Genomic DNA, 13,861 nt, shown 5'->3' with positions numbered 1-13,861 from the left:
CCCCTTGCTCCCCTGGCGGAGGCTGTTCCTGGATCCAGCTAACAGCATAGCTGGCCGCTGAGACAGCGCAGACCGGGTGGCTATGAAGTGACAAAGGCTAAGCAGCAGGAGCCACAAAGAACGACTCCGTCTTCCTGCAGCTTCCCTGAGTCACAAAATACAAAGGGAAGGAAATAACCTAGGGGCTAGGCACTGGGAGGCCACAGGGCCTCTCAACAGAGGGTCTGTCCGAGTCTGCAGGCAGCGTTGGACACCACTGCAAAAGGGAGGAGCACCTCTGAGATCAGAGGCAGCCCCATGGCGCTGGGCAGAGGGCAGCCCACGCAGCTCTCTGCCTGGCTCTACAAACATGGAGGCCGTTCTCGAGAGCTATTCCCAGGCAATGGCAGGGCTGGTGAGTCAGGCTGTGTCACCATCGCCAAAAGGGGCAGCAGCTCGAGTGCTGGGAGCAGGGCCTGGGTCACTGGCTGAGAAACGGAAGGGGGACGAGCCAGGGCCCTGCACGTCAGTGCCCAGAGAGATGGGATAATGGCAAGCTGGAGGGGGGTTGTCCCGGGCGGACATGCAGGGACAGTGAGGCCCAATCCAGGAAATCACAGGGAGGCCAGCTGAGTTGAGCTCTTTATTACACAACCCATGTGCTGGGTGAGATGAGGCCCATGGGTGATTGGGGGTGGGTGTCAGGTGGGGGCCGTATTGGAGGATCCTGTCCTGTCCCCACACAGGCCCTGCGGTCACACTCTCGGCTCTTCCTGGTCTCTCTCTCTGGTCGGCCCTGTGGAAGAAGGGGCAGTCGGTCAGGCCAGGGGCTGGTCATGAGGCTGGGGGCAGGGAGGGAGGTGACAGCAGCAAGGACCTGCAATCCTGGACTGCCCCATGGGCGGGGGCTGGGCACAGAGATCCCGGCAGGCAGGGGGCTGGGCTCACCCCATCACTCAGCTGTGTTTGTGTCCTCCCTGTTCCCCCCATCCCTCCCGGTGTCAGGTGCAGTCAGCGCAGTTCTGCCTTGCACGGCTTTGAGGCGGGGGCTGGGGGCACGGCTGACGTGGCTGCGCCCGGCCCTTCCTGGGCAGTCGCCGTCCTTGCAGCAGGGCTGAGTGCACGGGGCTGGGTGACCTCGGGAGCTGCCACTGGGCAAACTCCATGGCACAGAGCAGCCCCGGGGAGGAGGCAGGAGACCCAGCCGGCCAGGCCAGCAGCACCCATATCATCCCTGGGCACTCCTCTCCCCATCTCCACGCCAGCCTCCCGCAGCCCTTCACCTCCTCCCCAGAGAGCTGGGAGCTCCATGGGGGAGAGAGGGCAATCTGCACCCCCAGCTTCCGCCCAGACTCCAGGCCTCCGGGGGAGCTGGGTCACTCGGAGCAGGTCTGTGACCAGAGTGACCTTTTCAAAATGCAAAAATGAGACACATGCCAGAACCCCAGACCCCTTGTGGCCAGGCCCCCTGCCCTGCCTATTCCAGCGAGGGAAGGTTGGATAAACACGGCACTAAGGGATGCAAAGGGAGGGCCTGAGGCAGGACAGCTCACAGGAGCGAACATCTCCGTAGTTATCTGTGAATCCTCTACAAAGAGCTCGTCTCTCACATGCTGGGCTGATGTGAGATCCTGTCTGTGCCCAGCACCTTTGGGGGCCATAACAGTAACAGTGTTTCCAACGTGTGCAGAGTGGCGAGCGGGAGGGCCAAGGGCTCGTCACAGCTACACCCTCATGCCAGCAAAGAGTCACCTCCCTGGGTAGCCGTTTATTCTGTATAGCAACAGGAGAAGGGGAGCAGTTGCTTCAGAAGCTGAAAGCCCAACGGCCTCAGGAAGCGGCCGCTCAGTTCCTGTTCCAACGCAAAATGTAGCAACAGGATAGCAGCTTAGCAATGTGGCAACTGCCTGATCAGCTCAGAGCTTTATCCCACCCCATCCTAACAAAGCCAGGTTGGTGTGACACTCGCAATCCAGGTGCCAGCTCATGTCAGAGTCCCTGTGTCTCAGTGGAACAGTGACAGACACACAGCTGGAATCAGTCTGGCTCACCTGTGCGTTAGTGTTGTTAAAACAGGGATTAGAATGATAGGAATCTCTTTAGTGTTTCTTCTTTATTGAATGCTGGTGTGTTGCTGCCTGCATTCATCTCACTTACAGCATCTGTATCCCACAGTGTAAGGTAATATTTGAGCGGTTGTACGGTGAGCCTCTGTGACTGTGTAACTCACCAGACAGGAGAAAGACAAGAATAGTGTGAATGGCTGATCTCCTACAGAAGATGTTATATCCTGCCCAACAGGAAAGGTCCATTGATACCAGGTGGACTATTGTGGGACATGAAAGAGGACAAACCATGTTCATTGTTTTGCCCTCCCCGCCCCGTGAAGATGAGTCATCCAAGTGGAGTCCTCCCATCAGCTGAGGCTGAAGCTGAGAACACGAGGAAGGGTGGGGATAAAAGCCCCAAACAGAAGGATCTGATGATCATGATGCAGTTTGGACTCTGGGGCGGCAGGGTTTCTAGGCATAAGCAACAGATCCACAGCTGCTCAGCCAGGGCTAGTCCTGAAGGGCATATGGAGCTTACTCATGATAGAAGCTTCGGCTTCCTTGTGAAAGCTGAGATCGTAACTCATTTGTATTTCTAGGTTGGCTTTCTTTAACCTTGTAAATAACTCTCTGGTTTCCTTTCCCTAGTTAATAAATCTTTAGATAGTTTATTAGAGGATTGGCTAGAAGCGTTGTCTTTGGTGTGAGGTCTGAGGTGCAGTTGACTTGGGGTAAGTGACTGGCCCTTTGCTATTGGCGGTAAGGGGACTATTGCTGTGATTGATGGTGTAAGGAACCAGCTATCACAAAGCTACGCTCACCTGGGTGACAAGACAGACCGGCGTACCCAAGGGGCCTGTCCGTGACGCCCTGGCTAGGCTCTTATGGTGCCTGAGGAGTTCACACTGGATAACTGGTTGGTGAACCCCAGGTAGAGAGCTCACAGCCCGGTGGGGTTTGTGCTCCGGTTCCTAGCAGTGCCCCGGGGCTGGTTCTCACGCTCTGGAGGCCCTGCTGCCAGAGGCACAGTTAGGATTCGACTGCCAGAACTGGCCATAGGCCCTTGTATTTAGTCCATTTCCCATCACAAACAGCGCCGCAGACGCTCCTTCAGCGATACGGGAACGGCCCCTAGTGTATTTCCAGCACTGTCCCTCTGACCGGGGCAGCTCACCACCCACCTAAGGCCCCGTCTACGCCAGCAGGCTTCGAGCAGCACCGTTGTCCCAGATCGCTCGTGAAGCTGCTCTGTGCCGAGAGGAGAGCGCTCTTCCCTTGGCACAATTAATCCATTCCCAACTAATGGCAGTAACCGTGTCGGTGGGACAGCATCTCCTGCCCGCTCAGAGCTGTCCACGCTGGCACTTCTGTCCGTGAAACGTACGTCGCTCAGGGGGGTGTTTTTTCACACTTCTGAATAACAGAAATGATACTGGCCAAAGTGGTAGTTTAGACATAGCCTCCCAGCTCCTCCACAGGCCCTGAGACATCCGGCTCTGGTGCCAAATTGTTCCCGGTGCCCTGGCAGTGCCACAGACGACCTCGTCCCATGCCTTGGTGACTGAGCCGTAGGAGTCGGTGCGACTGTAGGCTGAACATGGGCCGGGCCCCACAAGGGCTTGCGGGTCACATTAGCTACAGAGCACGGAGAGACAGCTGCTCAGCCTCCCCATTGAAATCTAACTGGGACCCAGTCTCCAGCTGGGGTGGGAGATGGGGCTAAAAGAGGACTTGGTCACTAGGGCATATCTGAACCCTGAAAAAACATTTCTTAATGGTCACTTCATTTACATATTAGTTGAAGAACCTTTAGTGCCGGATTTTCAGGAACTACGGTTAGGCAGACAAAATGTACGTGCAAAGCCCTCATTTGCTAACAGTTATGGCCCGTGGATGCAGACTCTCAGTCTACGCGTGCCTACGACAGCTCTTGGCCGTTTGCATGCCGCGCTCCTTGCAGGCACAGCCAGGGGCGTCGGCCTGTGAATACTTACGACACGGATTTGTATGCGGAACATTTTATGAACTGATTTCCATGATCGTCTCCCCTGCCCTGGCCTCCCACAGCAGGGCTAGGATCCAGCCCCAGAACCAGCAACCTCTTTCGCTTCAGTCCCGTTTCCCACCCTGCACTCCCGGTGACCAGTCCGGCCGGCAGCTGCGTTAATTCTCAGCCTGTCCCAGCTTGCTGAGCTGCCCAGCCCAGGCCGGCGGGTTCACGCGCTCGGGCCCCTTACCGAGTGTCCTGCAGGCCTGCTGGCACGCCCGGAGAGTTTTGAAGTTGTTCCCGTTGCCCCGGCAGCCGCCATAAAAGAATCTCTGGCACATCCCGTAGGCCGGGTTGTAGAAGAAGCGAAGGAACCGTTGTGCGCAAGGGCCCCTCTCAGGCGGGAGTCGGCAAACGTCACCTGGAGAGAGGAGAGGGGTTATAAGGAGGGCAGAGATCTGCAAGGGAGCTCAGGCTAGTGAACCCAGACTGGTGGGGAAGTGGGGATGTCTCTGGCCCACAGGATGCCTGGCCAGTGCTGTGGGGCTGGGGGCTCCTCAGGCCCCTCTATCTTTGCTGCTGGTACCTGTTCCAGGGGCCAGGCAGCCGAGGCTACAGCCAGTAAAGCAGCATTTCTTCCTGTTGGGACAGTCCCTGTCGTCTCTGCACTTATTCTTCTCACACGGCGCGAACGTCTGCAGCACTGTCCTCTTGGGGCAGGTGCCAGGTTTGGCTGGAAAAGGGAAACAACAACAGCTCATGTCTCTATGGGGAACAAACCCCAAACGCACAGGCCTGCACCACGGACTGGAGCCAGGCCCCAGATCTGACCTCTGGCCAAGGCTTTTCCTTGCCGTCCTGGTCTGCGCCTCTCCAGGACTGGTCCCTGCGGCTTCCCCCCAGACCCTCCCACCCCACGCTCAGCCGCATGCCCCCGGGCCTTAGACCCCCTTCAGTCAGTCTCCTGCCTGTCCCAGCTCTGTCCCTTGCCCCACGTCCATTCTCAGACCCGGCCCCACTTGTGTAGCAGTTTGAATTACTCAGAATGTCCGGGGGGCTCATCTAATAGGCAGGACCAAGTACCCCGCCTTTGGTCCCCCACTCCCAGGTGCGAAGTTACCTGGCACAGCCCACATGCAGTACACATGGCATCCCTGGCTGCAGCACTTCCGGCCCAGTCCACACTCCCTGTCGTTATTGCATTCCACAAGGCAGATGGTCATAATGCTGGGGTCGAACTGCGGGCAGTACCCTGGGTTTACTGGGGAACAGAACAGCGAGAGAGCAGGGTCAGCGTTGTCTGGACTTGTTCCAATGGGAAGGCTGCTATGTAACCACATAGTGCTCCTGCAGCCGCGAGCAGGCTGATCCCCCACCCGCCCAGGTCGCTGGCCTTGCACACACCGCCCGCTTCAGAGTGTCCGCTAAGGTCTCTGTCTGCAGGGCTGCAGGGGGGCCTGCAAACGTAGGACTGGGAGGGATCCGAGAGGTCTTCTAGCCCAGTCCCCTGCACGGAGGCAGGACTCCGTATTATCTGACCACCCCTGACAGGGGTTTGTCCAACCTGCTCTTCAAAACCTCCAGTGACGGAGATTCCAGCCTCCTGGGCAATTTATTCCAGTGCTTTACCACCCTGCCAGGACGGTTTCCCTAATGTCTAATCTAGTGTCTTGAGTCACTGAAGGCAACTATTGCAGAGCCCCGGGGCCATCCAGATGAGGGTCTCCTGCCTTCTGGGTCAAACGCAGGGTGAGAATGGGCAGTTGCTGCTGGACTGGGCAGGAAGCAGCAGACATGGTCCATTTATCGCCGTAGCGTCTGAGCACCACCGTTGTAATCAGGATAATCCGAGATGCCACCTCCCCATCAGGATCCTCGTACTCTGTGTCACTCCCGCACACCAGGGAGGCCCTGCTGGGCCCCAATTCTGACCATCCCTTGGCTGGGTGGGGGCCAGGCCCATGCCCGTTGGGGTGGGGTTGGGCCCTGGAAGCAGGATTCATGGGGCTATCATGGCTGCAGGTGTCCAGACTTTCTCAGGGGGCCGTGGCCACCTTGTTAATATTAAAATAGGGAGCCCAAAGGGGTGGGCGTGGCCATGGGGTCACCAGGCCTTGGCTCTCGGCTCCCAGCACCGATGGAGTGGGGTGGAGAAGGAGAGCCCCTCACCTCCTACGGGGAGTCTGCACTCCCTCCCGCAGCCGGTGCTGCAGCAGCGCTCGGATCCGGGACAGTCAGCGTCAGTGGAGCAGAACATAAGGCAGTTCACAGCCCAGTGAATGGGAGCGGGGCACTCGCCCTTTTTCACTGGAAACAAATGGGAAGAGAACCGGGGTTACAGAGCGTGGGGCAGACACATCAGCCAGGCCAGGGAAAGAGAAGCATCCTGAGGCAAGGGGGTCATATCCAGGCAACGGACTCTCCCTCCCTTTACCCCCTCACCCAGGGATGGAGGAATCTAACTGCTCACCCCCCAGGGGTGTGACGAAGTGGGACTGTTCTTAATGTTTCCTCCGAATATTGTGGGGGGTGCCTCAGTTTCCCGTAGGCAGTTCTTAAGTATCTAGGTGGTGGGGTAAGGGTGTATGATCATTGCAGAGCCCTAGAGGGCAGGTGTGTGCAGGGGTCTGGACACAGAGAATGGCCGACACCCTGTTTCCTGGCAACAGATGGCCTGGGCCCTTCCCCCCCCTGCAAGGTGAAAGCTAAAGGGTTGGAGAACAAAGGAATCAGGTGACCACCTGGCCCAGGAAAGGAACAAAGCCCAGAGGAGGAGGGGCTGGAGGAAGTTTCAGTTTGGGGCTGGCTGGGACATGGAGTGAAGGGCAGACGTGGTTGTCTGGCTCACTGCCCCCCAAAATGGACCTAGCTGAAGGGTCCTGTTCTCTGCACCAGCAAGCTCTGTTTTAGACCATGTTCCTGTCATCTAATAAACCTCTGTTTTACTGGCTGGCTGAGAGTCACGTCTGACTGCGGAGTTGGGGTGCAGGACCCTCTGGCTTCCCCAGGACCCCGCCTGAGTGGACTCGCTGGGGGAAGCGCACGGAGGGGCAGAGGATGCTGAATGCTCCGAGGTCAGACCCAGGAAGGTGGAAGCTGTGTGAGCTGTGTGTCCTGCAGACAGGCTGCTCCCAGAAAGGAGACTTCCCCAGAGTCCTGACTGGCTTCATGGGGAGCAGTTCCAGAGCATCGCCCAGGGACTCCGTGACAAGGGGTGACCTCCTCCGCTCCCCAAAGACAGCCGGAAAACTTGCAATTTCAGGGCTTGTTTTCAACTGCATGTCACTAGAGACACAGGCCTCAAGGAGGAGGCTGGTTGGGAGGGATCCAATGGGCATGCTTTGAGATGGGCACGGGAATTAAAGATGAACCCCAGCCTGAGCCAGTCCCACCTGGGGGGGCCACACGGCAAACCCCCACCACAGCAGGGCCCTTACATGACTTAAACGAGTGTAAAGTCAGAGCAATCAAGACAAGGGAAACAAAGCAACAGAGAGAAGGCCCCTCTCTCAGGGTGAATCCTCTTTGCTGTGCTCTCTACCCTGTTCCCCAGCAGGGTCTGTTGTAATATATTCTTGTGGGTCTGTAAAGATCCTGGCTTATGACACAGCATCGTATAATACAGGTCAACCCCCGCATCCCGCCCAAGTGGGGGTTGGAAACAAGGGCACCCAGAGGTGCCATCCCCTCCTTCTGCCTTTGTTCTGCAAAGGCAGGACCAGCCCAGAGGTCTGGCTCTTGGGCTTTTACATGTCACAGGTACGGAGATAGCTGGGAGAGCTTCCCACCAGCAGCAGGGCTGGGAGGCAGCTCCGGGCCTTAGGCTCTGGCTCCCCTCGAGAGCTCACAGCTGCACCGACCGCAGGTCTCTAGTGGACCTGCTCTAAGCCGACAGGAGTCGCTCTCCCATCTACTTAATTAATCCACCCCTAACGAGCGGTTGTAGCTTTGTCAGCAGGAGAAGCTCCCCATCGGCTGTCCACACCATTGCTTAGGCTGGTGTAACTTATCTCACTCAGGGGTGGCTTATTCACACCCCTGAGCAACGTAAGTTCTGCTGGATAAGCCGTGGTGTAGACTAGTGGTTTTCAACCAGGGGTACGTGAACCCCTGGGGTACACAGAGGTCTTCCAGGGGATACATCCCCTCATCTAGAGATTTGCTTAGTTTTACAACAGGCTACAGAAACAGCACTAGCGAAGTCAGAACAAACTAAAATTTCCTACAGACACTGACCTGTTTGTACAGCTCTATCTGCTCAACACTGACACGTACGCAAAATCTTTATATTCCAGTTGACTTATTTTGTCATTGTCCGGTCACAATGAGAAAGTCAGCCACTTTTCAGTACTAGTGCGCTGTGACCCTTTGGGATTTTTACATCTGATTTTGCAAGCAAGTCGTTTTTAAGCGAGATGAAACTTAGGGTACGCAAGAGAAATCAGCCTCCTGAAAGGGGCACAGGAGTCCAGAAAGCCTGAGAGCCAGTGGTGTAGACATAGCCTGAGTATCAATCTGTGTGACTGATACCCTGTCACGGGCATACGCAGCGAGGGGTCAGGAGTGAGCTGCACCGAACAACAGATGGCGCCTGCCCTGACCCATCTCCACACTCCCAGGTACACGTGTTGACAGCAGGGCGCTCTGCTGCACAGGACATGCTGGACTGAGCAACGAGGGAAAAGTGGCTTCGCCAACACGTGTTCACTAGTATTTGCCCTTTGAAGAGTTGAGGCAGCCGCTGGGCATCAGGAAAATATTAGTGGCTCTCATACATTTCACACGCTTCAGCACGGATGATGCTGATGCTCCACCCCAGACTGGGCACAACTGGACATTCCTCATTCCCTGGTTCCAAATGCTTCAGGCATCAGCTCAGGGGCAGAAACAACATGAAGTGACTTAGGGAGCCAGTGTGACGATGTGACGCAGCAGGGAGGGGGGAGTGTTGACCTGGGAATGTGCCCTGGGGATGGGAGACCTGAGAGCCTGTCACCTGAGCCAGGAGCGGGAGGGGGAGGGGGAGGTAACACCCTGCTCCCCCAGAAGGACTTGACTGAGGGGTCCGGGTTGTACCCACAAGCTCTGTTTTGGACTGTGTTCCTGTTGTCCAATAAACCTTCTGTTTTACTGGCTGGCTGAGAGTCTCAGTGAATCCCAGGAAGAGGGGTGCAGGGCCTGGACTCCCCCACACGCCGTGACAGCCAGTCACACGACAAGAAAAAGGAACAGTGCCATTTAAAGGAGACAAAAAGAAAAGGAGGACTTGTGGCACCTTAGAGACTAACCCATTTATTAGAGCATGAGCTTTCGTGATGCATCCGATGAAGTGAGCTGTAGCTCACGAAAGCTCATGCTCAAATAAATGGGTTAGTCTCTAAGGTGCCACAAGTCCTCCTGTTCTTTTTGCGAATACAGACTAACACGGCTGTTACTCTGAAACCTCTCATTAAAGGAGACAGTTCACAACCACCCCAGCGTCTCACCCCACGGGTTTTCCCCCCATCTGGTGAATCCATCTAATAACACACATGCTACGTTTCAGAGGAACAGCCGTGTTAGTCTGTATTCGCAAAAAGAAAAGGAGTACTTGTGGCACCTTAGAGACTAACCAATTTATTTGAGCATGAGCTTTCGTGAGCTACAGCTCACTTCATCAGATGTTTACCGTGGAAACTGCAGCAGACTTTATATACACACAGAAATCATGAAACAATACCTCCTCCCACCCCACTGTCCTGCTGGACAGTGGGGTGGGAGGAGGTATTGTTTCATGATTTCTGTGTGTATATAAAGTCTGCTGCAGTTTCCACGGTAAACATCTGATGAAGTGAGCTGTAGCTCACGAAAGCTCATGCTCAAATAAATTGGTTAGTCTCTAAGGTGCCACAAGTACTCCTTTTCTTTTTACACATGCTACGATGCTCGTAGAGACTTGATAACGAGTCAGCGCAGCTCAGCTGGCAACAAACATGACTAGGGCCGGACAGCCTAAGGGGTTCCAGGGCAAAGAGGCCCCGGGGAAGCCCGGACAGCAGGAAGGCTGCATGCAGGAAGGGAGTGTTTATGGATTGTTGGCAGTGGGGAAGGAAGGTGATGGGTGCATGGGGCTCAGAGGCAGCGTGGGGCGTAGGAGGTGGCAAAGAAGCCCAAGGCTCCCCAAGTTTCAGTGGGGGGCCAGCAGCCCCCTGACACCAAGATGCTGCAGGCGGGTGTTTGACTTACTGGTTACAGCATTTCCCCAAATTACCGCTGGGTTTTCTCCTTTTTATAAAAGCTTCTTTTGTAAGACATAGACTTGGTTCCTGGGAGTGGGGTAGGGCTGTTTCCTGAAAGCCCCCGGGGTGATTTATCATCTCCCAGAGAGGCGACGCCATTAGAGCCTGGGCACCCCCCAGCTCTCCTTTGACGTGCTGGGGCAGTTTGAACACAAGGCTGCCAGGAGCCCCTGCAGCAGGGCATTGCAGCCTGTATGTGCGGGTTCTCTGGCTGTCTGCATTGGGGACACCCTGGCTCCCCCAGGCACGTTGCCACCGCAGACAGCCGCTCCACTTCTGAAACACAAGGAGCATGCCTTGATTCAAGGGTCGGGGGTGGGCTAGCTGGGCCCAAAGGCTCTCCTTAACTCCTGCTGTGCTAGCTGACAGTTTCTCTGTTTCATCAGACTGGGTCAGACCAATGGTCCATCTAGCTCAGTACCTGTCTCTTGACAGGGGCCAATGCCAGATGTTTCAGCAGGTCTGAGCAGAACAGGTAATCATCAAGTGACCCATCCCCTGTCGTCTCGTCCCAGCTTCTTCCAGTCAGAGATTTAGGGACACCCAGAGCATGGGGTAGCATCCCTGACTGGCTAATAGCCATTGATGGACCTATCTTCCAGGAACTTATCTAATCCTTTTTTTAACCCCATTAATTTTTGGCCTCCACAACATCCTCTGGCAACAAGTTCCACAGATTAACTGTGCGTTGTGTGAAGAAACACTTCCTTATGTTTGTTTTCAACCTGCTGCCTGTTAATTTCATTGGCTGGCCTCTGGCTCTTGTGTTATGTTAAGGGTTAAATAACACTTCCTTGTTCACGTTCTGAGGACCCACAAAGGGAGCGCAGAGGGTGGAATAGCCCAGGACCCTCAATATTTTGTCCACCAATTAGGTCTAATATCTAACACACCAATTTGGGTTATTATTTTCTGGTTCCACATCTTCTGTTTTTACCAAGTGTGATTTCAACACAGTCCTTGAACCACATCGGTACGGCCTTTTATCTAGATCAGGGTGGCCAGCCTGAGCCTGAGAAGGAGCCAGAATTTACCAATGTACATTGCCAAAGAGCCACAGTAATACGTCAGCAGCCCCCCATCAACCCCCAGCACCTCTCCCCCGCCGCCATCAGCTGTTTCGCTTGGCAGGAGGCTCTGGTGGGGAAGGGGGAGGAGCGAGGGCATGGCAGGCTTTGGGGAAGGGGCAGGGGCCTTGGGGGAAGGGGTGGAGGGAGGGCAGGGCCTGGGGCAGAGCAGGGGTTGAACAGTGAGCACCCCCCAGCACATGGGGAAGTTGGCGCCTGTAGCTCCCGCCCCGGAGTCGGCACCTATGCAAGGAGCCGCCTATTAACCTCTGAAGAGTCGCATGCGGCTCCGGAGCCCCAGGTTGGCCACCCCTGATCTAGATCAATTCAGGCGGTTTCCTTTTCCTACCTTCCCCGTCAGCATTTGTTGCTCTGCGGTATTGTTACATCTTATGAACTTTCACGGCCCTTTAATCCTCGTGCTCACAATTAGAGCAAATTTGTAGGCCCAGTTATCACAGCAGTGGCATGATTCCAGCCCTGGCCTGTAGAGATGAGCAGCCCAGGCCAGGCACAGGGGAGGGGGGCTGATGGGCAGGATTTCCTGCTGCCACCTGACTCTCCTGGAGAGCCTTAACTTGTTTTGTTGCCCTGGCAGCTGCCATAATCGATGTTTTGACACCTCCTGGAGGCTGGGTTGCAGAGCAGGCGAGGAGATGGGTTTGAAAGAAAGCCAAGATCTACCAGGGAGTCTCAGACTACTAGACACAGACAGGGTCTCTGGTCCCCAGGAGGGGAGGGGGATCTTTCTGGAGAGCACATTTCTAGGGCTAGACAGCTGTGGCCACAGTCGGACAAGCAGTATTTATGACTGGAGGGACCCGTAGTCTGCGCAGCTCAGCGGGCAACAAACATGACTAGGGCCGGCCAGCCTGAGGGGCTCCAGGGCACAGAGGCCCCGGGGCAGCCCGGACCGCAGGACGGCTGCATGCAGGAAGGGAGTGTTTACGGGTGTTTGGCAGTGGGGAAGGAAGGCGCGGGGTGCATGGGGCTCAGAGGCAGCGTGGGGTGTAGGAGGTGGCAAAGGAGCCCAAGGCAGGCCTCTGGGAGAGGCGCGGGCAGAGGAGGGGATGAGGGAGAGGCTGGATAAAAACTGAATGAGGAGCCAGAGCAGAGCTGTCCAAATGGCCTGGGGGCAGGGGCTGAGCAGCGGAGAAGGAAGATCCTGGGGGGATCGTTTGGTGGGGCAGGGAGGGGAGAGGTTACAGCCCATGCAGTCCATCTCCTAGGGCCCGGGCTGCTGTCCGGGCAGCCGGGAGAGGTGAGCAGTCGACCCACCCCCAGCCTGGGCTCGGCCGTAGGCTTGGTGAGTCTCCTGCCCTTGGCTCCCCGGCGGGAGCCCCCGCTCCTGCACGATCTCATTGGTCCTGGCAGGAGTTCAGCTCACCCCTGCGGGGTCTGTCCAGACTCCAGCTGCAGTTCACGTGTCTGCAGCCCCTGGAGCTGCTCTCCAGGTCCTGCCAGAGGTCGCTGGCGAGAAGCAGCCCTCCAGGGCCCCTTGCATATCAACCTGGTGGTACCTGTCTGCCCCCACCAGTGCGTGGGGGGAGGGGCGGCTGTCCCCTCCAGCCCGAGCTCACTCGCAGCCCCCAGCAGCCTCCCTGCTCCTGAGGAAACGTCTCCCCCTTTCCTGTGGTCCCTGGCACCGTTTGAAGCTCCCCGCTGCAGGGACAGCATGTTCTGCAGCTGGCCCAACTGGGGCTGCCTGAATGCAGGAAGGCACCTGCCTTTGTAGCTGGTGGGGTGGGGGGTCCCATTGCCTGGGGGTGAACCTGGGGGTGTCACAGAGAAAGACCCTGGCAGGACATGCGGAGGGCCTGGATGTGGGGGGAGGGGTGACGGAGAGCATGGGGGTTATCCCAGAGATGGGGAAGGGGAGGGAAGAGAGCTCACACTGAGCCATGCATGGCAGGGAGACACCCAAGGGCACAACCCAGAGCCAGGCTGCGTTCTGGCCCGGAGGGAGATGGGTTCAAGGGGGGCTGTCTGGGAGTCACTGGCTGGAGCCATGGGCATGGGGGGCTCACCTGGGAGGCCCTAGAGGGTAGAAAGGCTCCAGGAGCAGCCAGAGGGCTGGGGAGAGCCAGGGGGGCTCAGTGTCCCAGGAGCGGGAGGAGAAGAGCAAGGAGGCCTCACTGGGGCGAAATGGGGTCAGGCACGGGGACAGCCCCACACTCAGGGGGCTGGAGACACTGGGGCAGGCGGCAGAGCCAGGGATGCTGCGAGGGGCTGTGTCGCGTGGGGGATTTGGGGCAGGAGCCGCCGAGAGCGAAGGGGGCTGGGGGCAGGCTGTAGGGCTGGGGGCAGGCAGAGGGAAGCCAGGCTGGCTGGGGAGGCAGGGGCAGGGAGCCCTCACCTTGATGGAGCTGCCCAGAGGCAGACGGCGGATCAGCCCAGAGGGTGAGGAGCCCCAGGAGGAGGAGGCCTGATTTCATGGTGCTGCTATGCCAGGATACCCAGCGCCAAGCTGCACCAGCTTATATACAATCATGCCAGCCT

General features: G+C 57.0%; 1 protein-coding gene across 2 annotated transcripts; it reads right to left on the bottom strand.

Annotated features, from left to right (window-relative positions):
- Window positions 1–623: 623 nt before the first annotated feature.
- On the bottom strand, window positions 624–13,861 carry LOC140896864 (uncharacterized). 2 transcript variants are annotated; one of them, XM_073308905.1, is made up of 6 exons: window positions 13,719–13,861; window positions 6,187–6,324; window positions 5,138–5,278; window positions 4,604–4,750; window positions 4,268–4,438; window positions 624–775 (listed from the first exon to the last, which is right to left on the bottom strand). In XM_073308905.1, the coding sequence occupies exons 1-6, from the start codon at window positions 13,795–13,797 to the stop codon at window positions 735–737; spliced, it is 717 nt and encodes a 238-aa protein (XP_073165006.1). In that variant the 5' UTR covers window positions 13,798–13,861; the 3' UTR covers window positions 624–734. The 2 variants fall into 2 exon arrangements, with proteins under 2 accessions (XP_073165006.1, XP_073165005.1); XM_073308904.1 differs by lacking the exon at window positions 624–775 and having other exon boundaries at window positions 4,083–4,438.

The sequence above is a fragment of the Lepidochelys kempii genome, chromosome 13, assembly GCF_965140265.1.
Source record: "Lepidochelys kempii isolate rLepKem1 chromosome 13, rLepKem1.hap2, whole genome shotgun sequence".
Lineage (NCBI taxonomy): Eukaryota > Metazoa > Chordata > Testudines > Cheloniidae > Lepidochelys > Lepidochelys kempii.
Note: the sequence above shows the minus strand (reverse complement) of the source record. Positions and strands in the feature narration are given on the sequence as shown.